Here is a 27,561-nt window from a genome sequence, read left to right on the forward strand (position 1 = left end):
AATATCTAGAACGAAACGACTGACACGAGAATATCCTTTGCCCTATCAAATACTTACATCGTCCATCCGCACTTGCATGATACATGCATTATGTGCCTAACGACTGTCACATAATGAAGCCAACATCAATCAACAGCCAAATATCGCGGAATAAACATTCCAAACTCCAATGACTATATTATTTAATCATTCCATAGACCACGAGGTACTGTCCATGACGTATTTTACTGCTAAATAACATGACTGAAGAAACGATGTAATGGTATAACGTTGGATTGTATTGCATAGACTAATATTGATTGTATGAGGAATATATATTACACTTTAACTGTTTCCTAAGCTCATTTTCTTATGAAAAGTATTTCAGAACTAACGGAGGGTAGGGCAACAATTTACACATAACTTGTAGTTGGCTACTGTAACGTGCACCATACACAATAAGGAAAACAAAATGTAACTCATGTTCAAAATACCACGAACAATTTTCAGATCCCTGCGCAGCAAAGTCTCCGCAAAGCCAGTATTGGTCTGCATTACACAGTGCTAAGCATGTTTAGACAGGCTACTGTATTTATCTCTGGCCGTGCGACACAAAATGTTGATTTGACTCTTTCATCAGCCCTTACCGAACCGCTTCTGTGTTCAAAGACATGCAAGAGTCCGACCCGAACCGAGTCTTCTCGTCCCTGATACGGAATAATTCGAAAGGTAATTAGCAAGCAAGATAACGATGTCAAATGGCACAAACAATTACAAACCCGTTCGTCCAGGGTATGAATTAACAGTATATATCACGGCTCCAGCGAGAATCAAGTCTTCCGTTCTTGTAGGTTGCTGTTCACTAATCTCGACGGTTTTCGGTTCTGAAAGTCGGGGGGGTTCGTCAAGACAGTCCGTACAGTATCTCGGTCTACGGTCTGGTGGGAGAGAGGGGCAAGAAGGTGGACTGATAGTCTGGGACTTGTAGTGTTTGGCTATCCACGCCCAAACGATACATATCATGCAGTGGGAGGAGTAAGGACTGCAGGTACCAGCATGCAACGCAGTACACCAGCCGCTCAAGGGGAAAGGGGGATCGCAACGGTGCGCTAAACTGAAAAAGCTTACCGAATTAACAAAGTGAAAATTGACATTTTCATCATAAAGACACCGAGTTATATTGAATGAATGCACGAATAACACTAATATATAATCCAATAAATGGAAGTACCCATACGGATGATGGTTGCATTATGGACTAAAGCAGGCCAACAAAAAAGAGTGAGGCATTAGTTCTAGAGCAGCGAATTAACACGAGGGACCAAGATCTTGGCTGGTCTGTGAAGGGAAAATACAAAAATTTCACTGTGTAGTTATGTTATGGAGTCTAGAGCTGGTCGATAGACAACAATCCATATCGCAATAAATTGCCTGAATAGGTGCAATAACGATAAATAGAAAGATAAGTATATAACATTAATGTGCACCTCCGTTTTCTTTATTAATTATCCTTTAAACTACAATTACTATTTTGATGGTTTTAGCCATCAATTACTTGTCCCATTAACAATGACCCATATTAGCAAACCTATTTAATTCTAACTTCACATTTCTCTAGTATAGGCTACATGTCGTAATGAATGATATCAGCAAAATGCCTGCGATAAGTGTTCGTATTGGTCAGTGTCGATCATTTTCGGTTTATCTTCCCAGCTCTAATTGTGTACCCATCATTATCATATGAAATTACAGTAGGCTTTATGGATTTGATGTATGGCCAATAGGCATAGCCTTGCTGGTTGTGGCAGAAATGCATTTGGACAGACTTTCCTAAACAGCATGAAACATTACATTTTCACAAAAATAATTAAGATTGATATGACCACATTATATTCTCACCCCTTGAGGTCCAGTTATACATACCCTGCTTACACTACTTGACAGTACACATTGCCCTAATGCCTCTCTTTCCCCGTCTCCTGAGTGGTGCAGCGGTCTAAGGCACTGCATCTCCGTGCAAGAGGGGTCATTACAGTCCCTGGTTTGAATCCAGGCTGTATCACATCTGGCTGTGATTGGGAGTCCCATAGGGCGGCGCGCAATTGGCCCAGTGTTGTCCAGGTTTGGCCGTGGTAGACCATCATTGTAAATAAGAATTTGTTCTTAACTGACTTGCCTAGTTAAATAAAGTTTACACACTCTTGACAACCAAGCCTCCAATAAACGTGTACCTCAAACATCTTAACACTGACCTCCATCACTGCTCTGAATTCAACCCCTTTTGCCCTATTCCAGGCATCTTCAATTTCAATCCCCTCCCCAATCACAATCCTAATTTACTGATATCCAGAAATGCACCATTTCCCTTGTCTTACTACTCAAATGAATTATTCTGCTGCTCTATGTTCGCTACATACTCAAGTCTGAGACTGCCATCGTTGAAGTCGTTTGTGGTGACAATAAAATAACAATAATGAGGCTATATACAAGGAGTACTTGGACCAAGTCAGCGTACTGGGGTACGAGGTAGTTGGGGTGATTGATTGAGGTAATACAGTATGTACATGTAGGTTAGGTGATTGATTGATTAAAGTACTATGTACATGTAGGTAGGGGTAAAAAGCAGAAAGTCTGAGTAGCCATTTGTTTAACTGTTCAGCAGTCTTATGGCTTTGCGGTAGAAGCTGTTCAGGAGCTTTTTGGTCCCAGACTTGGGGCTCCGGTACCGCTTGCCGTGCGGTATCAGAGAGAACAGACTGACTTGGGTGGCTGGAGTCTTTGACAATTTTTAGGTCCTTCCCTGGACACCGCCTGGTATAGCGGTCCTGGATGACTTGGAAAACGGACCCAGTGATGTAAAAGGCTGTATGCAGGACGGATGCCGAGGAGTTGCCATAGCAAGCGGTGATGCAGCCAGTCAAGATGCTTTCAATTATGCATCTGTATAACTTTTTGAGGATCTGAGGGCCCATGCCAAATCTTTTCAGCCTCCTGAGGGGGAAGAGGTGTGGTCGTGCCCTTTGTGTTTAGACCCTGATAGGTCCTTAGTGATGTGGACACCGATGAACTTGAAGCTCTCGACTGTCTCCACTACAGCTCCGTCGATGTGAATGGGAGCGTGCTAGGCCCTCTGTGTGTTTTTGCCTACTCTCACCACCTGGGGGTGACCAGTCAGAAAGTCCATTATCCAACTGCAGAGCGAGGTGTTTAATCCCAGGGTCCTTAGCTTAGTAATGAGCTTGGAGGGCACAATGGTGTTGGACGCTGAGCTGTAGCGAATGAACAGCATTCTTACGTAGATTTTACTTTTGTCCAGGTGGGAAAAGGCAGTGTGGAGTGCAATAGAGATTGAGCCATCTGTGGATCTGTTGGGGCAGTATGCGAATTGGAGTGGGTCCATGGTGTCTGGGAGGAAGGTGTTGATGTGAGCCATGACCAGCCTTTCAAAGCATTTTATGGCTACAGATTCAATTGCTACGGGGCAATAGTCATTTAGACAGGTTACCTTGGCACTCTTGGGCACATCGACTATGGTGGTCTGCTTGAAACATATGGGTATTAGGGTCAAGGAGAGGTTGAAAATGTCAGTGAAGACACTTGCCAGCTGGTCAGCGCAAGTCCTGTTAACCCGTCTGGCCCTTCGGCCTTGTGAATGTTAACCTGTTTAAAGGTCTTACTCACTTCAACTACGAAGAGCGTGATCACATAGTCGTTCTGAACAGCTGGTGCTCTCATGCATGGCTCAGTGTTGCATGCCTCAAAGCGAGCATAGAAGGCATTTAGCTCATCTGGTAGGCTTGCGTCACTGGGCAGCTCGCAGCTGGGTTTGCCTTTGTAATCCGTGATAGTTTGCAAGTCTTGCCACATCCGACAAGTGTCAGAGCCGGTGTAGTAGGATTTGATCTTAGTACTGTATTGACACTTTGCCTGTTTGATGGTTCATTGGAGGACGTAGCAGAATTTCTTGTAAGTTTTCGGATTTCTGTCCCGGTCCTTGAAAGCGGCATCTCTAGCATTTAGCTCAGTTTGGATGTTGACTGTAATCCATGGCTTTTGGTGTGGGTACAGTCACTATGGGGACTATGTTGTTGATGCACTTATTAATGAAGCCGTTGACTGATGTGGTAAACTCCTCAATGCCATCGGATGAATCCCGGAACATATTCCAATCTGTGCTAGCAAAACAGTCCTGTAGCTTAGAGTCCACTTCAGCGGATCACTTCCGTATTGAGCGCATCACTGGTACTTCCTGTTTGAGTATTTGTTTGTAAGCAGTAATTAAGAGGATGTAGTTATGGTCAGATTTGCCAAATGGAGGGCAAGGGAGAGCTTTGCATGCGTCTCTGTGTGTAGAGTAGAGGTGATCTATAGTTTTTTTGCCTCTAGTTGCACAGGAGACATGCTGGTAGAAATGAGGTAAAACGGATTTCAGTTTTCCTGCATTAAAATCCCCGGGCCATTAGGGAGCTTCTAATCCTTCTGAGCATTTTCTTGTTTGCTTATGGCCTCATACAGCTCGTTGAGTGCGGTCTTAGGAACAGCATTGGTCTGTGGTGGTAAATAGACCACTACGAAAAATATAAATGAAAACTCTCTTGGTAAATAACGTGGTCTACTGTTTATAATGAGGTATTCTAACTCGGGCAAGCAGAACCTCGAGACTTTATATTAGACATTGCGCACCAACTGTTGTTGACAACACCCCCCCCCCCCCCTCCCCTCACCTCACCAGATGCAGCTGTTCTGACCTGCCGATGTACAGAAAAAACAGCTAGATTTATGTTTTCCATGTCCTTGTTTCAGTGAAACATAGGATATTAGTTATTCAGATCACTTTGATATGACAGTCTTGAACGGAGCTCATCCTGTTTATTTTCCAGTGATTGCACGTTCACCAATAGAATGGAGGGTAAGGGTGACTTATCCACTCACCGTCACATTCTTGTTAGATATCCCGCACGCTGGCCCCTATAGCGGCCCCTCCTCCTCAGAGTGACAGGAATTTGGGCCTGGTCTGGGAAGAGCATCATGTCCATTACCTCCGATTCGATGAAATTGCATTCCTCATCCAAAACTAGGTTAGTAATCACTGTTTTGATGTCCAGAAGCTATTTTCGATCATATGAAACGTTAAGATCAGCACAAAAAACACCGAAAATAGCACGATTGGTCAGGAGTCCGTAAAATGGTGGCCATCCCCTCCAGGGGCCATTCTGTAGTTCAAAGCCAATGACACATTCAAATGCTTTATCCATGTGTGTTCTGGCTCTAGCCCAACCCACCGGTTTCTGGGACCAATCAGAACGGTTAGAATGTGTTTCTAAAAATTGTTGGGGAGGTACTGAGATCCAAACTCATTGCGGAGAAGAAACTAATGTTTGTGGGCATGGAGTAGTGTTTGGCCAAAGCAAGGAGTTTGGGTAGCCAGGCAACCATTTCCCCACCTCACACTAGAGAAAGACCGATACGGATTTTTTTTGTGCTAATAACGATGACCGTTATTTTAGGCCAATATTCAATATCATTAAATGTGAACATTTAAAATTTTAATCAAACAATACATTTGACTTTGGTAAAAACAATCTAACTACATTACAACATAATGGTAATACTTGTATTTGAATGGTAAATCTATTGATAAACTGTGTAAATTAAGATGTCCTCGGTCTATTCACAATACAGGTAAAAGCATATTCATTAGAAGTGTGTGCATGCATTGAGTTATTGAGCTTGTTTTGGCTGATCAGTGGAGTCTATTGTGCTAGATGATTAACAATCTGTTGGAGATAGGAACACAAGCATTTCGCTACACCCGCAATAACATCTGTTAAATTATGTGTATGTGACCAATACAATATGATTTGATCTGTTTGCCTTCCATTTGGGACTGATAGCTTACTGATTAACAACATTTGCATAGAAGGGAAAGGGGGATACCTCGTCAGATGTACAACTGAATGCATTCAACTGAAATGTGTCTTCCGCATTTAACCCAATCAGAGAGGTGTGGGGGCTGACTTAATCAACACGCCCGGGGAACAGTGGGTTGACTTCCTTGCTCAGGGGCAGAACGACAGATTTTTACCTTGTCAGCTTGGGGATTCAATCCAGCAACCTCCTACCCGCCAGGCTACCTGCTGCCCCAATGTGTCACTCCAGCATGTCACGCCTGTATGGAAGGACATCATATACTGTAGGCACTGCTGACCCATACAAATGGGTTCAACTTAAGGTCATGATTTGTGATCACGGATGCATTTTCCGTTATCTGGAAAAAGTATTTTTTTTCAGCTGTCAGGACGCATCTCTAAACAACTCAGCTGCCAGGACAAAATTTGAAACAACTCAATTGGCTAGTTCAGCTATCTGTTAAGAAACAGGTTTTAACTTGATCCTACTGCTACGATTGGATAGAGCTAGGCTGTAACTCCGTTCCCTTTCATATCTCTCTCCATCGCTCATATCACTTGGTGCTGTTTACGGCTACTATGAGAACTAGCTCAATGGCGACGACATTTGCTACCAAGTCATATATTTGCATAATATTTAACAAGGAGAGCGAGGGCAGGCAAAAAGATGAAATAATGTTGCACGTTCTGTCTAAATGACTCAAATCTGCCCGTAGTTTGAGAGGTGAGAATGCACACACGTGCACTGATCTACAGCTTTCTTGGACCATAAACATGAAGGAAGATTCTTAGGTAGCTAAACCTATTGCCAACCTTTATTTAGGCATTTTAAAACAATTCCTTCTTTCTCTATTACGACAATCATCCAATCCGACTATTAATTTTCAATCGACGGGTACGATTGCAGCTGCACACCAGCACACCAGTTAATAGCTAACGTTGCACCCCAAGTCAGATGGCTCGTTGCCAAAAACGTTGCATGTTCAAAATGATAACCAGCTATTAGCTCCTATCTGATATTTTAGCACCACGTTTATCTAGCCAGCTAGCTAGCATTGTAGATAATACAGCTAGCTAGCTAACAACACAGATGAAAGGATGACTTATCATAATCTTTCTAACAGGTCACATAGCTACATGCTTAGCTAGCTTGCTTATTGCATGCATGCTCAGGCACGTTGACACAAGCCTTATTATTAGTGAATTAACTAAACTAATATTTTCAACAGAAGTTTGATTTTTGTCACTGTGTTAATTTATAATTTTCTTAATACTGCACCTTTCTGTTAGAGAATGAGCTAGATATTCCACTGCATTGTGCAGTGCTCGTGGCTCAGGCGGTGAGTGGCGGCTGGTATAGCTGCAGGGCCGATAGACAAGAAAAGGCCAATATCGGCCCGATATATTGGCTCGGACGATTATCAGTCGTTCTCTACCTCACACCCCACATCTGTCTCCCCTACATCACTTGGTACTGTTTTCTGTATGGTTATTTTAACTGGACTCTCTGACATTCTCTTCACATTGACCTTCGCTGTCCTCCCAACTCCTCCACCTCTCTTCCTGCTCAAACTCATTCATATAGTCACAGGACAGCATATAGGCCCTAAACCCGTCCTTGACCCCTCTTGCATGGTAATTCGTTTCTTCATCTTCTTATCACTGTGCAGACAGTTTTATCTGTTAGAATATTCTGATTAAAATCAATTTCTGAGGATGAATGGTTCAAATGAATTTACACTGCTTCATGACTGAAACCTCAGGGAAAATTCCAAATATTAATGGTGAACTCGACCTGCACATATCCTTATCTTTCTTTACATCTCATATAACTTCCCCAGTTTTATCATTAATGTGTGGAGTCAATGAAAACTATGCATTAGATATACAGTGCATTCGGAAAGTATTCAGACCCCTTGACTTTTTCAACATTTTGTTACGTTACAGCATTATTCTAAAATTGATTTAGTTTTTCCCCCCTCATCGATCTACACACAATACCCCACAATGACAAAGCAAAAACTGTTTTTTAGAAATGTTTGCAAATTTATAAAAAATTTAAAAACTGAAATATCACATTTACATAAGTATTAAGACCCTTTACTCAGTACTTTGTTGAAGCACCTTTTGGCAGCACTACAGCCTCAACTCTTCTTGGGTATGACACTACAAGCTTGGGACACCTGTATTTGGGGAGTTTCTCCCATTCCTCTCTGCAGATCCTCTCAAGCTCTGTCAGGTTGGATGGGGAGCGTCGCTGCACAGCTATTTTCAGGTCTCTTCAGAGATGTCCGATCAGGTTCAAGTCCAGGCTCTGGCTAGGCCACTCAAGGACAGTCCTGGAGCCACTCCTGCGTTGTCTTGGCTGTGTGCTTAGAGTTGTTGTCCTTTTTGAAGGTAAACCTTTGCCCAAGTCTGACGTGACGCTTGGCAATCAGGCCAAAGAGTTCAACCTTGGTTTCATCAGACCAGAGAATATTGTTTCTCATGGTCTGAGAGTCCTTTAGTTGCCTTTTGGCAAACTCCAAGCGAGCTGTCATGTGCCATTTACTGATGAGTGGCTTCCGCCTGGCCACTCTACCATAAAGGCCTGACTGGTGGAGTGCTGTAGAGATGGTTGTCCTTCTGGAAGATTTTCCCATCTCCACAGAGGAACTCTAGAGCTCTGTCAGAGTAACCATCGGGTTCTCCGTCACCCCCCTGACCAAGGCCCTGCTCCCCCGATTGCTCAGTTTGGCCGGGCGGCCAGCTCTAGGAAGAGTCTTAGTGGTTCCAAATTTCTTCCATTTAAGAATGATGGAGGCCACTGTGTTCTTGGTGACCTTCAATGCTGCAGAAATATTTTGGTACCCTTCCCCAGATTTGTGCCTCGACACAATCCTGTTTCGTAGCTCTACGGACAATTCCTTCGACCTCAAGGCATGATTTTTGCTCTTACATGCGCTGTCAACTGTGGGACCTTTATATAGACAAGTGTGTGACTTTCCAAATCATGTCCAATCAATTGAATTTACCACAGGTGGACTACAATGAAGTTGTAGAAACATCTCAAGGATGATCAATGGAAATAGGTTGCACCTGAGCTCTATTTCGAGTCTCATAGCCTCATAGTCTGAATACTTATGTAAATAAGGTATCTGTTTTGTTTTTTATTGTATTGTGTTTTAATACATTTTATTAATTATGTAAATAAGGTATCTGTTTTTAAAAAATGTTGTTTTAATACATTTTAGGATACGGCTGTAATGTAACAAAATGTGGAAAAAGGTCAAGGGGTCTGAATACTTTCCGAAGGCACTGTAGACCTATGTTTAAGTTTTTGACATCAGTCAAGAGTACTGATATAAGATAAGGGTCATTTTAGAGATGCAGTATATTTCATCAATTGAAACACATGACAACCTGGCCCTTTCATTGAGGCACAATAGGCCTACACAGCAAAAAATGTATTATTTCCACATTCCGATAGAACGGTTACTGATGTTGGGTCTTTTTATTGGGTTATTTCCTGCTTGTTGGGTTGTTTTAGCAGTAACTCAACAGGTTGGGTACAAGTAAATTAATCTCACGACAGGCATTTGTAATCAAACCCAAACAGGCGGGTACAGGGGGACGGCAACTCTCTGCAAAACCCATTGCCACTTATTGTGCCACTGGACAGAGACAAACGGGTAAGTTAACCTTTATTTATAGTTATTTAAATGAGCTAATTGTTTAGCTAGATAACATGACTACCTCAATCGTTATTTCAAATAATTCTGGTGACTTTACAGCAGCTAACGTCTAGGTTGAAGATAACAAAGGTTAAGACAAGTTATAATTCCATATGGAAGCTTTTCGAAAATAAACAAATTCATGAGACCAGCGCCGTTGCTAACTACTAGTGCCGTTGCTAACTACTAGTGCCGTTGCTAACTACTAGTGCCGTTGCTAACTACTAGTGCCGTTGCTAACGACCAGCGCCGTTGCAAACTAGCATAGCTGGTCCCATTGTTGCAAAGAGTTATGCGATATTAAAATTCTCTTGTCTTAACTTTTGTCATCTGCAACTTAGGCTAATGTTAAAAGAAAGTATTCACACCCCTGACTTTTACCACATTTTGTTGTGTTACAGCCTGAATTTAAAATGGATTCAATTTATATTTTTTGTCACTGGCCTACACACAATACCTCATAATGTCAAAGTGGAATTATGTTTTACGAAAGTTTTACAAATGGATGAAAATTGAAAAGCCGAAAGTATTCAACCCATTTGCTATGGCATGTCTAAATAAGTTCAGGAGTAGAAATGTGCTCAACAAGTCACATGAATTGCATTGACTCACTCTGTGTGCAATAATAGTGTTTAAAATGATTTTTGAATGACTACATCATCTCTGTACCCCATACATATAATTATCTGTAAGGTCCCTCAGTCGAGCAGTGAATTTCAAACACAGATTAAACCCCAACAACTAGGGAGTTTTTCCAATGCCTCGCAAAGAAGGGCACCCATTGGTAGATGGGTAAAAATGTAAAAAAGCAGACATTGAATATCCCTTTGAGCATGGTGAAGTTATCACTACAAAGATACAGGTGTCCTACTTAACTCAGTTAATTGACAGAGTGAAAAGAAGGAAGCCTGTACATGATACAAATATTCCAAAACATGCATCCTGTTTCCAACAAGGCACTAAAGTAATACTGAAAAAAAAAAATGTCCTGTACACAAGGCCGTCATTGTAAATAAGAATTTTTTCTTAACTGACTTGCCTAGTTAAATAAAGGTTAAATAAAGTTTAAATGTTTGAGGCAAATCCAATATAACACATTACTGAGTACCACTCCATATTTTCAAGCATAGTGGTGGCTGCATCAGGTTATGGGTATGCTTGTAATTGTTAACGAATGGGGAGTTTTTCAGGATAAAAAATAAACAGAATGGAGCTAAGCACAGGCAAAATCCTAGAGTTCAGAATCCTGAATCCTGGTTCAGTCTGCTTCCCAACAGACACTGGGAGATGAATTCACCTTTCAGCAAGACAATAACCTAAAAAAAGGCAAAAATCTACAATGGAGTTGCTTACCAAGAAGACAGTGAATGCTCAGAGTGGCCGAGTTACATATTTGACTTAAATCTGCTTGAAAATCTATGTCAAGATTTGAAAATGGTAGTCTAGCAATGATCAACAACCATTTAGACAGAGCTTGAACAATTTTGAAAAGAATAATGACAAAATATTGTACAACCCAGGTGTGCAAAGCTCTTAGAGACTTACTCAGAAAGACTCACAGCTGTAATCTCTGCCAAAGGTGATTCTAACATGTATTGACGCAGGAGTGTGAATACTTAAGTAAATGAGATATTTCTGTATTTCATTTTCATAAAATGTTCAAAAATGTATAATATTATGTTTTCACTTTGTCATTATAGGGTATCGTGTGTAGATGGGTGAGAAAAATATATATTTAATCGATCTTGAATTCTATCAGTACCACAACAAAATGTGGAATAAGTCAAGGGGTATGAATACTTTGTGAAGGCACTGTATTTCTTCAGTTTAAGACATTGTTTCAAATAAATATATACAGCTGAAGTCGGAAGTTTACATACACTTAGGTTGGAGTCGTTAAAACTAGTTTTTCAACCACTCCACAAAATTCTTGTTAACAAACTATAGTTTTGGCAAGTCGGTTAGGACATCTACTTTGCGCATGACACAAGTAATTTTCCCAACAATTATTTACAGACAGATTATTTCACTTATAATTCACTGGATCACAATTCCAGTGGGTCAGAAGTTTACGTACTAAGTTGACTGTGCCTTTAAACAGCTTGGAAAATTCCAGAAAATTATGTCATGGCTTTAAAAGCTTCTGGTAGGCTAATTGACATAATTTAAGTCAATTGGAGGTGTGCCTGTGGATGTATTTCAAGGCCTACCTTCAAACTCAGTGCCTCTTTGCTTGACATCATGGGAAAATCTAAAGAAATCAGCCAAGACCTCAGAGAAAAATGGTAGACTATCACAAGTCTGATTCATCATTAGGAGCAATTTCCAAACGCCTGAAGGTACCATGTTCATCTGTACAAACAATAGTAGGCAAGTATAAACACCATGGGACCACGCAGCCATCATACTGCTCAGAAAGGAGATGCGTTCTGTCTCCAAGAGATGAACATACTTTGGTGCGAAAAGTGCAAATCAATCCCAGAACTACAGTAAAGGACCTTGTGAAGATGCTGGAGGAAACAGGTACAAAAGTCTCCATATCCACAGTAAAACGAGTCCTATATTGACAAAACCTGAAAGGCTGCTCAGCAAGGAAGAAGCCACTGCTCCAAAACCGACATAAAAAAGCCAGACTAAGGGTTGCAACTGCACATGGGGACAAAGATTGTACTTTTTGGAGAAATGTCCTCTGGTCTGATGGAAAAAAAATAGAACTGTAGTACATCGTTATGTTTGGAGGAAAAAGGGGGAGGCTTGCAAGCCGAAGAACACCATCCCAACCGTGAAGCACGGGGGTGGCAGCATCATGTTGTTGGGGTGCTTTGCTGTAGGAGGGACTGGTGCACTTCACAAAATAGATGCCATCATGAGGATGGAAAAATATGTGGATATATTGAAGCAACATCTCAAGCCATCAGTCAGGAAGTTAAAGCTTGGTCGCAAATGGGTCTTCCAAATGGACAATAACCCCAAGCATACTTCCAAAGTTGTGGCAAAATGGCTTAAGGACAACAAAGTCAAGGTATTGGAGTGGCCATCACAAAGCCCTGACCTCAAACCTATAGAAAATGTGTGGGCAGAACTGAAAAAGCGTGTGTGAGGGCCTCCCGGGTGGCGCAGTGGTCTAGATTACTGCATCGCAGCTGGCTTCCGGGTTGGAGGCGCGCTGTGTTAAAGAAGCAGTGCGGCTTGGTTGGGTTGTGCTTCGGAGGACGCATGACTTTCGACCTTCGTCTCTCCCGAGCCCGTACGGGAGTTGTAGCGATGAGACAAGATAGTAATTACTAGCGATTGGATACCACGAAAATTGGGGAGAAAAGGGGATAAAAAAAAAAAAAAAAAAAAAAAGCGTGTGTGAGCAAGGAGGCCTACAAACCTGACTCAGTTACACCAGCTCTGTCAGGAGGAATGGGCCAAAATTCACCCAACTTATTGTGGGAAGCTTGTGGAATGCTACCCGAAACGTTTGACCCATGTTAAACAATTTAAAGGCAATGCTACCAAATACTAATTATGTAAACTTCTGACCCACTGGGAATGTGATGAAAGAAATAAAAGCTGAAATAAATAATTCTCTCTACTATTATTCTGACATTTCACAATCTTAAAATAAAGTGGTGATTCTAACTGACCTAAAACAGGGACTTTTTTACTAGGATTAAATGTCAGGAATTGTGAAACTGAGTTTAAATGTTGGCTAAGGTGTATGTAAACTTCTGACTTCAACTGTATATTGTGTTTCATCAAATGCAGGGGGGACCTGTGGAGTTTCATTGGACTTGTTGTTGTCTTCCATAGGGGGAGAAAAGGGCAAGTGACCTGGCAAAGGATGCTGAAACCCTTCTAATGGTAAGACAATGTAAAAAATATACTAGGCCAATAATAATTATGCTTTTCGCCATCATACTTTTCTTGTTCTTTATGGAAATTGACATACCAATGCCCTGATCCAATATGTTTTCTTGATATCATCAATAATTTGGGTTTTGTTTGAAATGTTGTTTTCCCCTATAGACCTGTTTTGTGATGTGGCCCTGAAGGTGGGACCTGCCATCCTGCGTCCATGGTCATACAGAATGGATGGGGAAATGATTCACCCCTAATAATACAACATGTAAGTATACAAGCTGTGGTCTTCCCAGGGGGGTCTGGGGAAATGCCCCCCGGGAGATTACATTTTTGTTGAATGACTGTGAGAAGGTCACTACTGGGGACATTCTACTCCAAAATGCATGAACATTTTATTATGTTCAGTTTCATTAATTATCTCTTGATCTCAATTACATCACCAGAGAATTCTATATTAAACCCAAATATAATTTAACTAGCGTAACGTTACTGCATCTTTGCTAACAATTATTACATACATCTATTAATAGCGTTTTCTCATAGAGATATTTAGAGGACGCAACATTCCATCTGTCCCATTATGGTGTTTGAGAGAATGGGCAGTGCCATTGAGGCCATCTCCATTTTGAAGTAGTACATTTTTCTTCACCTACTACTTCTATGAGTTGGTAAACAAACTGAAAGGGTGCACACTGCCACCTGAAGTGTGTTGTTTGAACAGGTATAAAGACAAGGTTGACGATTTACTGCCACCTGCGGTTATGGAATGTTTGCTCACAAATATAATTCATTGTCTGAGCACTCCCGATGAACTGGATGGAATTGTGATCCTTCCTTAACCCATAGGAAGTCCCACCCAGTTGACAGTTTTTTTGTTGCAGCGACGGCAACAATTTAGCGTCAGCGATGCGCCAATGCTAAATTAATATAGGGGAAACACTGCTTGCTGGACCTTTTGAAATGTAGTGTATTTGTCTTTTTCTAACTTTTATTTTACATCCCATGTGTTAAGGAATGGGGGTGGCGTATTGATGGGTAGGAGTTTAAAGTGTAAAGCTATTAAATACAACTATTAAATATTAATAATCACATTGACATTGTATGAAAACCTTTTATTAGCAGGAAATAAAAATTATTTATGCTTGGCAATGCATTGTATTATCCGTTACTTTCATCATTCAGTATCTAAATATTGTATTGTTGCTTAAATTAATGACAATAGTATTAAAATAGGGAGAAAATAAATACAAATAAGAATATAGATGGGTTATTATGAAACCAGCTATTGGGTTATAGTTAACCCAAATGTGGGTTGATTAGATAACCCATTGCATTGGGTAAAAAAATGATCAATTCAATGCATTGGTTAAAATAACCAATAATATAATTCATGAATTACCCTCATTATGTATGTCTATACAGAACAAAAATATAAATGCAACATGTAAAGTGTTGGTCCTATGTTTCATGAGTTGAAATAAAAGATCCCAGAAATGTTCCAGATGCAATTCTCTCCAATTGTGTGCACAAATTTGTTTATATCCCTGTTAGTGAGCATTTCTCCTTTGCCAAGATAATCTACCCACCTGACAGGTGTGGCATATCAAGAAGCCGATTAAAAAGCATGCTCATTACACAGGTGCACCTTGTGCTGGGAACAATAAAAGGCCACTCTAAAATGTCTCTACCATAAGTTGTTTTAGAGAATTTGGCAGTACGTCCAACCGGCTTCACAACCGCAGACCACGTGTAACCATGCCAGCCCAGGACCTCCACATCCGGCTTCTTCACCTGCTGCATAGTCTGAGACCAGCCACCCAGACAGCTGATGAGTATTTTTGTCTGTAATAAAGCCAATTTGTGGGGGAAAACTAATTCTGATTGGCTGGGCCTTGCTCCCAAGTGGGTGGGCCATGCTCTCCCAGGCCCAGTCATGTGAAATCCATAGATTAGGGCCTAATGAATTTATTTAAATTGACTGATTTCATTATATGAACTGTAACTCAGTAAAATTGTTGAAATTGTTGCATTTATATTTTATTTCAGTATATATCTTTATAGCAGACGCAGTAGCCATCAGATATAAAAAAATGCATGTCGGTGCCATAGCATGCCACCAACATATCTCTATCTCTCTGGGGTTAGGCCTAAGCTTCTCTTCCTTTATATATACAGTACCAGTCAAAAGTTTGGACACACCTACTCATTCAAGGGTTTTTCTTTATTTTTACTATTTGTAGAATAATAGTGAAGACATCAAAACTATTACATAAAACATATGGAATCATGTGGTAACCAAATATATTTTAGAATTTAGATTCTTCAAAGTAGCCACCCTTTGCCTTGATGACAGCTTTGCACACTCTTGGCATTCTCTCAACCAGCTTCACCTGGAATGCTTTTCCAACAGTCTTTAAGGACTTCCCACATATGCTGAGCACTTGTTGGCTGCTTTTCCTTCACTCTGCGGTCCAACTCATCCCAAACTATCTCAATTGGGTTGAGGTCAGTCATTGTGAAGGCCAGGTTATCTGATGCAGCACTCTATCACTCTCCTTCTTGGTCAAACAGGCCTTACACAGCCTGGAGGTGTGTTTTGGGTCATTGTCCTGTTGAAACAAATGATAGTCCCACTAAGCACAAACCAGACGGGATGGTGTATCTCTGCAGAATGCTGTGGTAGCCATGCTGGTTAAGTGTGCCTTGAATTCTAAATAAATCACAACAATTTCACCAGCAAAGCACCCCCACATCCTCCTCCATGCTTCACGGTGGGAACCATACATGCGGAGATCATCTGTTCACCTACTCTGTGTCTCACAAAGATACGGCGGTTGGAACCAAAAATCTCAAATTTGTACTCATCAGACCAAAGGACAGATTTCTCGCGGTCTAATGTCCATTGCTCATGTTTCTTGTCCAAAGCAAGTCTCTTCTTCTTATTTGTGTCTTCGGTAGTGTTTTTGTCTTCTTCAGCAATTCGACCATGAAGGCCTGATTCTCCTCCTCTCCTCTGAACAGTTGATATTGAGATGTGTCTGTTACTTGAACTCTGTGAAGCATTTATTTGTGCTGCAATTTCTGAGGAAATTCCACAAATTAATTTTTAACAAGGCACACCAGTTAATTCAAATGCATCCCATGTGACTAACTCATGAAGCTGGTTGAGAGAATGTCAAGAGTGTGCAAAGCAATCATCAAGGCAAAGGGCTACTTTGAAGAATTTCAAATATAATATATATTTTCATTTGTTTAACACTTTTTGGTTACCACATGATTCCATATGTGTTATTTGATAGTGTTGATGTCTTCACTATTATTCTACAATGTAGAAAATTGTAAAAATAAAGAAAAACCATGGAATGAGTAAATGTGTCCAAACTTTTGACAGTTACTGTATATATTTATTAAATTGTTAATATCATACAGTGGACACCTAAGCCTATAGGCCTATGCATACAATGCCCTGATACAAATGAACCGTGAGGTGGACAATTATTGTTTCAGGAAAGTAGCCTAAAAACCAATAGCAAAAATAGGTTTAGCATATGCTAAACATCGAAACACATGTAATAGTGTTTTTGTAATTTGTTATAGGCTGTTTTTAAGGATGCGTAAATGTGGCTCATTTGGCCAATATCCCTCATTTATTGATGTTGCTGGCTGCGCCAGGTTGGATATGAATGCATATGGATGTCTGGTAAATTCCTCAAATGTCTGGTAAATTAAAATCTTCCCGGTCATGTTGTCCGGCGCAAAATTTTCCAAAAGGTAACTCTGAAATGGCATATTGTTATGAATATTTTCGAAAATCTGTCGCCAATTGGATGAAAACGAAGCTAGTGCGCTAGTCCAATGTCACTTTGATTATGCTTGTACATCATGGTTCACAAGCAGCCCCAAACATCGAAAGAATAAGCTACCAGCCAAACAAGCTTTTAAGAAATATACTTAAACTCCTCCCTCATACTCATCTGGAGGTTGAGCATTTTTTCGTCTCTATCTCTGTAATGTGTCTGTATCTACGTAAAAAATATTGACCACAATGGAAATAAGTCCCCGACTGTATCGTGTATATATTGTGTATTTTATATTTGTGTATATATTTTTAAAAACGGACTAATAAAATATATAAATCCAAACTATGCAGCAGCCAATGGCTGAATGGAAAGAGACATCTGTTACAAAACACCAAAACTTGAATGACATTCAGATATTGTCAAGCCAAGCCTTCTATATTTGGTAAGCCTACAAGGTAGGGAGGGATGTATTTTCTGTTTGTCGAAATTTACATAGTCTATTTATTGTGGTGCTGAAAACGCAAACCATGATATTGAAGTGCCCGAAGTTAGTATGCTTTGTTATTGGTTGTGTGGTGCATTGGCACAGAAACCTGTCGCTGGAATATTCTTTGCATATATTTTATATAATTATAAATATGGCATCATAATGTAAAAAATCTGCTTTCCCCATAGCTGATCAATGTATGCAGCTGACTCTGATTGTAGTGTAATGAAACAGGCAGGGAGAGTGAGCTCGTCTATGGTGGTCAGCGAACCCCCAACCTTCTGGCTCGTAGCCCTGCTTGGCACCAACTGGGCCACAAAAGCATGCTGAAGTGGCAAAGTCGATATCCTCGTTTATAAACAAAGGGTCGCTACAGTTATTCATATTTGTGGTCTTAAACATTATTTTGAGTTACTTCTGAGGAGGGAGGGCGTTCAATTTATTTTACTGTACAAGGGGAAGGTCATGTGAAAACATTTGTAACGTTGGGGAAGGGAAGTGCATTTTTTTTTAAAGACACCTCAAGTTGGACCAGCCCCTCCTCCTGGTAAATTTCGATCTGTCCCCTACTGAATGTGAGATGAATCAATTTTTGAAAAATATGCATTATGTGTTCAGAAATTCAACCTTTATCTCATATAATATTCAATACTATTGGCACCATGTGATGTATGAACGCCTTTTTATTGAGTGATTATTATGATGACCAATATATCTGCATACAATAAGTAATGTTTGAGAAGTGTATCAGCCCAAGTCCTGTTGGCTGATAGTTCAGAGATATAAGCATTTCAATATTTGAAGTGACCTACACGTTTTCATGATGAATTATGATGCTGATAATCACTCCTCTCATATACGCCATTACAGGTGGTAATTAACAATTAACAACACCTCTTTCACGTTTTGGAGCATTGATTAATTGTTTTCATAGAGTTGTAAATGCTGAGGTAAAATAGGCGTGAATGATCAAGGTTAGAGGATCAACCTTTCCACCAATTTAACACTGATTGCAAGTGTCAACGAGTGTCAGGTGGATACATCTTACAGTTAACTTGAACAGGCTTGTCCTAAAAATACACTGGAATGTTTCGCCACTCGATATAATGAGGCTATAATATGCGAGCTGAGAACCTATAAGTTATATTACCTTGCAAGGTCAAACCGCCTAAAGACTGGTCTCGAAGCCTGTGTTATCTGCTTAATGCAGAATAGACACAATAGCGTACGCCAAAACATTCAGCAGGCCACGCGTTCATACAGTTGACATCTAGAAAAAAAAGCCTTTGGCACATCTGGCTTTCCCAATTTCGGATACCTTTAATCAGGCCAGCGCAGGATTCTTACCTAAATCATACGCAGGTATACACTAAGTAGCTTATGGAATACAATATCACAGGCTTGTGAATGACATAACTGTGATATATACACCCGGTTATAGCAAATGTCTAAATGTCTGGTAGTCTAAATGATAATGGAAGTAAACAAGTTTGTTGTTTAACAATGACCTATTTCTTTCCTGTCTCCCGGCCGTTGCTGCACAGTGATGCACCCCACCGGATACATTTTCGTCTTTCTACTATTTCGCAGCCTTCATCTCGGTGAAGATAGCTAGCTATTGGAGTGTAGGATCATTTGCCCATTGCCCAACACCATTCACTCGCGAACAGCACTGAGTGTTGCATGTCGGCTGACAGACTAGTTGTTGACATATTGCCAAATATCAAAATAGAACCAATATACACACCACACTACACGAGCTACAGAAAAACACGACTGATTGTTGTGCCTTCCTATCGAGCACAAGAGGAACCAGGTTGTCTCCACATTGCATTGTGTCAGAGCGGGGTTACCCAGAGACCTCAACGACAGAGCGAAAGCAATCCCGGTTGTGGCCGGCTGCTCCGGTCTTTAGCTATCGACTAGTTTTGGTCACTGCCACTAGCAATGAACGTTTGAAGCCATAGGCTCAAAAAACGTAAATACAGTGAATATACATTTGCACACTCCTGTGCACATTTGACTGGTGATCAAAACAATCACACTTAAAACAGCAAGCTTACAGTGAATGAAGCCACAATGTTTTGTTTGAGGCCTCGTCAAAATTACTGTCGTTCCCTTTCAAAATGGGGCTTAGGCTACCGAGAGTAAATTTGGTCGATTTATGGAATATTCGAACGCCTCGTCCAAACAACCTAGGCCTGGGATACGGCTGCTATAGAGTAGTAGCTACAGCATGGCATGTCCCGTCTGAGTTCGCGGTTGCCATTACCTGACATAATGTTTACGTTGAGAACGTAGTAAATCATGCAAAGCATGAAATATGCCACCACCAACTATGTAAAAAGACGATGACTTTTGTTCATATGTGCGTAAAAGGATTGGACCTGATGTAGGCTATACCATGGAGGCAGAGAACAAGTTGGAGACGATGCTCTGAGTTGGCAGGTTGAGGATGCCACGATGTGTAAACTCATGGCAGATGGAAGATTAATGTTATAATGAAATACAGTGAAACTAGAATTCACGACCTTTTTTGGTTGTAGTAGCCTTAGCAAAATATAATGTGTGCCACTGCCGACTGAGACAGGAATTCACCCCAAGAAACATGTGACACGTTTATCCTCACTTGAAGACTTTACGTTACCAAAATGCATACCTTGAATACCGTTAGACAGGTTTGTTATGGCCTGTACGTGGATTTACAAACTTTACTGTACACAATTATTCACAGCAAAAGTTTGGGAGAGTTGACTGTTGCCCTCTATGCCGTTGTGCAATGCCCCCCTTATTGCCCCCTGCTCTCCAGTACGCCTTTGTTATTAGTAATCGCATGGTATCGCACCGCCTTACCTTGCGCTCCAAACTGCCCTTTCAAAGCTCGCAAATTGAGCTTTTCACACCACGACAAGTGATTGTTTGAGACTTGGTGACTTCTGTTAAAGGTCAGGAATGTGATTTTGTGGTAGAATAATTCCAGTGTGACATGTCGGCTTCTCCTCGCGATCTTCTCTCATCGCCCGTTTTCAGACCGCAGCAGCTGGAGATGAAAATCGCGCACCCTGGGTCCTAGCGCCGACAGAGGCCTACAGGTGAATAACAGGTGGTGATTGTAGTCGAGCCCTTATATAATTGTAAATTCCTATTCAAAACATGGACATTTTTGGAATCATCTTTGGAAATTACAACCATCCCTTCTAATATGGAAATAGGTCTACCACAACAGCCAAACTCTGATGACCCAAGTGATGTTATGGCTGCAAGTGTGTGTTTATGAACCATCATTAGATAGCTGACAGAATGGTATAGTTATTAAGCATAGGCACATCATACTATTTGGCTACTGGATATTTCTTCCTGACAATGATATGAATGTAAGGAAAGATACTAAACTATAAGAATAAAACAATTGTGGCACTAATTTGGGATTTTTTTCTGCAATGCATAACACATGATCACTATGATGACATAAAATACGTGTTGTGTAAAAGCTTACATTGTTATCATGAGGGTTTGGACAGGAGTGTCCATCTTCATATTACTGTAAAGTTATTATTGCCATTCAATAAGAATGCACATTTCCTTTACGTCGCATTCTAGTGCCCTATAATTACACCCAAGACACAAATAACTTCGGCAGAATTCGTGTCTCAACGTAGCTGTCCTGTTTGCACAAAAATTTCCCAAAATTGCGTTATTACATATGCGATGTGAAGAGAGGACAAACAGACACTTCGTTTAGTTACTGAGGTTTAGAGACTTGAGTGAAGCTAGCCACAATAAGGATTAGCAACAATAGTGGGATTTGCATTTCACCATCAAAATAAAAGTCCCCTGTTGAAACATCCAAACGGATACAAATAGTGGAATAAGGCCATATTTGGACTAGATAATGTTAAACAAGGTATGTTGTTATATAACGTAAAAATAAATACAATAATTTATTTATTTGACAATAAACAGAAAAAACATTGTGGATTTATTAAACTGCATAATTGCATTGGGTGTGCTGCAACATATTCTGTACATAAATCCGAGGACACTCCATTTAGTATATGTTACGTTTGGTATAGTTACATTAGACAGATGGTTACTTATTAAGGCAAAAACGAAAGGAGTGTAGTTAACACGAACTTCTAGCAACTCAAAGGTTGCGAGTTCAAATCCCATCACAGACAACTTTAGCATTTTAGCTAATTAGCAACTTTCAACTACTTACTACTTTTTTTAGCTACTTTGCAACTACTTAGCATGTTAGCTAACCCTTTCCCTAACCTTGACCCTTTTAGCTAACCATTCCCCTAACCATAACCATTTAACCTAACTCCTAGACTTAATCCTAACCCCTAGCCTAGCTAACATTGGTAACATATATCATACGTTAGCAAATTCGTAACATATTGTATGTTTTTCAAATTGGTAACATGTTGTACGTTTTGCAAATTCGTAACATATAATACGAATTGTAATTCGTAACATATATTACGAAATAGGTGATGGACATCCACAAATTAATACATGCCATCATACTAAATGGAGATTTATTTACAGAATATTACGAACTGCTCTGAGACCAGGTTGGGCAAACATTTATGCACTGCACAGCCTTGCCTATGGCGCCTTATTGTGACTAATCCTTATTGTGGCTAGCTTCACATAGGTAGATTATAGACCTCAACCTTCCACACTATACGGGTGACTAGAGTGGCAATCCAAGAAGCCAGTCAAGTATAATGTAAGCATTAGGCAACCAGTTTTACCTCCCCATAAACGAGAACCCTGTCGATAGCCCGTGTGGTGGTCACGAGGGTGTCTCACCGTGCCCTGCTTTCCTCATTTGTACAAAACAGGCGACGGAAATGGATAACAGTTTGTCATACTGTACCAGCATGAGTTGGTCCGACGAACGTGCTGTACAGAGAGTAGTGACTGGAGAGCCTTTCAAATGTTCTCAAATTTATAAAAACGTTATTATTGGTCAATTCACTTTAAATAAATAACCATGTGGCTCAAATACACACTCCGTCATAACCAATGCATTCCGGACATTTCACAAGGGGAAAGAAACATGGTGTCAGTTGAGCCTGGTAAAAGTTTCGGTTTTGCACAACATTGTGCGCTAAAAACCTATGGATCCAACTCAACGAGAGGCATGTCAGCGCCGGTACAGATTAAATACAGTTTATTATAGGCCAGTATTTTAATGTTCATGCAACGTGTACATTTTGAAATTTCTAGATCAAGTTCGTATTTGGTGACTATTTATGGCGCAGGTTTTATGCCGCAGATGGTGCTGAATCAAAGCAGAAAGCTATAATACTAACATGCCACAACTCAGCACTAAACCAAATATCTTGTCATTGCAAATGCAGTTGTACACACGACTGCACTCCCCGGCATTAATATAGGCCTATACAGCTAATCAATTCCAACAAGACTGCAATTCCATGCGTGTCTCAAAAATGAAGATATTATCATCTCATAATATTTCAAGTAGTCAAATACAGTTAATATAGGTCAAACAATACAAATTAATGAAAAACATTCAGAACTACCGTGGCGTCGTCATCTACAAGAACAGTGTATTTGACCAACGTTACCACCTGGTTCCATAGTGTAGTGGTTATCACGTCTGCTTTACACGCAGAAGGTCCTGGGTTCGAGCCCCAGTGGAACCACCACTTTTTGATGACCTAGATAAAACATTCAACGCTCCATACTGATAGCTAAATGTAAGCTAATACACACATCACAAATCAATATCTAAGATCTGTTATCTAACGAATATTGTAGACATATGAGAACAATATTTGTTCTCAGATAATCACAGATTTAGTGGTCACTGGTCTACAGTACATGCCACCAGTATGGTACCAAACTTCCTATGTATCATCTCAATAACAAACAAGCTGCCTATTGTAAACTGCATTGTTGCCAGTGGTTCCCAAACTTTTTATAGTCCCATACCCCTTCAAACATTCAACCTCCAGCTGTGTACCCCCTCTAGCACCAGGGTCAACGCACTCAAATGTTGTTTTTTGCCATCACTGTAAGCCTGCCACACACACACTATAGGATACATCTATTAAACATAAGAATGAGTGTGAGTTTTTGTCACAACCCGGCTCGTGGGAAGTGACAAAGAGCTTATAGGACCAGGGCACAAATAATAATATAATAATAATCAATAATTTTTTAACCATCTTACATATAAAACCTTATTTGTTCATCGAAGATTGTGAATAACTCACCACAGGTTAATGAGAAGGGTGTGCTTGAAAGGATGCACATAACTCTGCAATGTTGGGTTGTATAGGAGTCTCAGTCTTAAATAATTTTCCACACACAGTCTGTGCCTGTATTTAGTTTTCATGCTAGTGAGGGCCGAGAATCCACTCTCACATAGGTACGTGGTAGCAAAGGACATCAGTGTCTTAAGTGTGATTTGCCAAGACAGGATAATCCAGAAATCAGACAGTGGCTTCTGATTAAATTACATTTTCACTGAACCGCTTGTTGCAATTTCGATGAGGCTCTCTTGTTCAGATATCGGTAAGTGGACTGGAGACAGGGCATGAAAGGGATAACGAATCCAGTTGTTTGTGTCGTCCGTTTCGGGAAAGTACCTGCGTAATTGCGCACCCAACTCACTCAGGTGCTTCGCTGTATCACATTTAACATTGTCTGTAAGCTTGAGTTCATTTGCACACAAAAAAATTATACAATGATGGAAAGACCTGTGTGTTGTCCTTGTTAATGCAGACAGAGAAGAGCTCCAACTTCTTAATCATAGCCTCAAGTTTGTCTCGCACATTGAATATAGTTGCGGAGAGTCCCTGTAATCCTAGATTTAGATCATTCAGGCGAGAAAAAACATCACCCAGATAGGCCAGTCGTGTGAGAAACTCGTCATCATGCAAGCGGTCAGTCAAGTGAAAATTATGGTCAGAAAAAGTTAAGCTCGTCTCTCAATTAAAAAAAACGTGTCAATACTTTGCCCCTTGATAACCAGCGCACTTCTGTATGTTGTAAAAGCGTTAAATGGTCGCTGCCCATATCCTTGCATAGTCCAGAAAATACACAAGAGTTCAGGGGCCTTGCTTTAACAAAGTTAACCATTTTCACTGCAGTGTCCAAAACATCTTTCAAGCTGTCAGGCATTCCCTTGGCAGTAAGAGCCTCTCGTGGATGCTGCAGTGTACCCAAGTGGCGTCGGGAACAACTGCTTGCACGTGCGTTACCACTCCACTATGTCTCCCTGTCATGGCTTTTGCACCATCAGTACAGATACCAACATGAGCAGCAGCTACGTTTGGCTACATTCGGACCGTTAGTGGAATTCTCGCAAGAGAGTAACGGTTAATGTGATTGGATGTTAATTGTTTGACTAGGCTAGCTGTATTTGACATTGTGTTGTTATTTCGCTGAACACTAGATGGTTTAATTTTATTTTTGGCATTGAAACGAGGCTACTCAGGCGAGAGAAAAAACCTCACCCAAATGTATAGCACCATTGGAAAATATAAACGGACTGTTTGAAAATGTGAAGGGGAAAAAATGTAAAACCCTTTTTTAAATGTGAAACACATTTTTATTTGGCGTACCCCCGACAGCCATTGCGCGTACCCCAGTTTGGGAATACCTGAAGACTCTTGATTCATGATGACATTGGTAATCATAGTAATTTAGCTGATAATTCACACCTACGATATCCAGGCAGGTGAAATATTTCTGAATGTAACATGAGTAGGCTATCAGTTTGTTTTAAAATATTACAAGGTCCAAACTTGACTTCATAATAATCATTATGCCATACTTCTATTGAAAACAGAATTTAAGCGCCTTTAGCAGCGATTACAGCCTCGAGTCTTCTTGGGTATGACACTACAAGCTTGGCACAGCTGTATTTGGGGATTTTATCCCATTCTTCTCTGCAGATACTCGGAAACTTTCAGGTTGGATGGGGAGCGTCGCTGCAGACATTTTCAGGTCTCTCCAGAGATGTTCGATTGGGTTCAAGTCCGGACTCTGGCTTCGCCACTCAAGGACATTCAGAGATTGTCCCAAAGCCACTCCTGTGTTGTCTTGGCTATGCGCTTAGGGTTGTTGTCCTGTTGGAAGGTGAACCTTCACCCCAGTCTGGGGTCCTGAGCGCTTTGGAGCAGGTTTTCATCAAGGATCTCTCTTTACTTTGCTCCGTTCAATTTTGAGTCTCATAGCAAAGGGTCTGAATACTTTTCAATATTTTTTATTTTTAATACATTTGCAAAAATGTCTAAAAACCTGTTTTTGCTTCGTGATTATGTGGTATTGTGTGTAGATTGATGACGTTTTTTTGTTATTTAATACATTTAAGAATACGACTGCAATGTAACAAAATGTGGAAAAAGTCAAGGGGTCTGAATACTTTTTGAATGCACTGTATTAAATCGTATCGTGAGGTCCCTGGCAATTCCCAGCCCTACAAAATACCCTATTATAAAGTCTCAGCAACAATAACTACATATCCAAAGCAATTTCTTTACATTGTGGTTGTATTGTCATAGTGTTTTTCTAATAGATAGCAAGTACCAGTAATTACAATAATTGAATCCTTGTGGACTAAAATAAATTACCAACGATCAAGCTGTTTGTTTTTCATCTTGTAAGTTAGCACCCCCTACTGTTAAATCTGTTCTTTACAGGGTCCCAAGGCCTTCCAAGAGCATTGGTGAGTTAAGGATACAGCACTCTCTCAGGCCAGCCTTGTAAAACGGATAGTGGTGACTGGATATTTGAAAAACCCCTTCTAGCTGATCCAGGCTGATATCTTTGCCAATTGTGCTGCCACCATGCCCATGTCCTCTGCATTGTGGCCCAATCCCAAATGGACATATAAACGTTGGTTATACAATTATTGCATCTGAGCTCCTAGAGTGTGGCTCGCCTTTTGTTTTTCAATTGATTCATATAAGCAACATGGTGAAACTTCCACCTTGCATATCAGAGGGCAAAGTGGCGCTATTACCATATTGCTTACGTCTGTCAAAAATCCTCTCAGATCTCCACAAGTGCATAGGGTATAGGCGGGTTATGGAGTCCATTTGTGATTGGGCCTATCACTTTCTCAAAGACTTTCTCCACTCTCTCATAATGCATTTTATTCCATAATGAGTATTCTCCTAGAAGAATCATGACTAAACACTGATTTCAGATTAAATCGTTTCAATGTGATACATCTTGCTGGGTATTGTGACTGATGCTACTCTGCATAAACATATACAGCAGATAGTTATGACCAATTATCAATTGACTTACAATGGTGGCTTTTCCAAAATAAATACACACTATGGGCAATAAATAGACACTATGAGGACATCATTTTAAAAAGCCTTCCATTCATAAACTAAACTCAACCTAAATTGACATGTTTGCCCGTTTTGAAAATGAAACACAATGACTTAAACTAGCTAACGTTACCTAACTGATAAGAAAATATTTGACTGTGTCTGATAACAGCACTGACACATATGATAACCTTAGACTGGCATACTAGCTAGTTAGTTATCTAGGTCCACACGGAGGAACTGTCTAATAATTCAATCTTGCTAGTTAGGTAAACTAATCTAGCTAGCTTGTTCGCAAAATTCGGATAGATATACAGTATGTTGCTAGCTTATTGCTAGATATCAATTCAAGCGCGTTGTAGTCAAGGAAGTTAACTACGGTAGAATGGCAAACGTTAGTTAGCCAGGGCTAGGCTAATGTTAGCAATATGCCTACACTTATCATTCATTCATCTCAGCTTTCACATTAGCTACTTACCAAATAATTAAATGTATATG

General features: G+C 40.4%; 1 protein-coding gene and 1 non-coding gene across 4 annotated transcripts in view; one reads left to right on the forward strand and one right to left on the reverse strand.

Annotated features, from left to right (window-relative positions):
* The window catches only part of bcorl1 (BCL6 corepressor-like 1), a 36,568-nt gene extending 15,780 nt beyond the window's left edge, over positions 1–20,788 (reverse strand). The window contains exon 1 of one of the 3 annotated variants that reach the window (XM_055926844.1): positions 20,591–20,788. Coding sequence is in view for 1 of the 3 variants with exons in the window: in XM_055926843.1 (XP_055782818.1) it covers positions 627–652 (26 nt within the window). In the remaining 2 variants the exon portion in view is untranslated. Of the gene's footprint in view, positions 1–626; positions 929–20,590 lie in introns of those variants that run through there. The other 2 variants (XM_055926845.1, XM_055926843.1) reach the window with 2 other exon arrangements.
* Positions 20,789–23,342: 2,554 nt separating this feature from the next.
* trnav-uac (transfer RNA valine (anticodon UAC)) lies at positions 23,343–23,415 on the forward strand. Its single transcript has one exon. It is a non-coding gene; the product is annotated as a tRNA-Val (tRNA).
* Positions 23,416–27,561: the final 4,146 nt, after the last annotated feature.

Source organism: Salvelinus fontinalis, chromosome 6 (assembly GCF_029448725.1).
Source record: "Salvelinus fontinalis isolate EN_2023a chromosome 6, ASM2944872v1, whole genome shotgun sequence".
NCBI classification, from domain to species: domain Eukaryota; kingdom Metazoa; phylum Chordata; class Actinopteri; order Salmoniformes; family Salmonidae; genus Salvelinus; species Salvelinus fontinalis.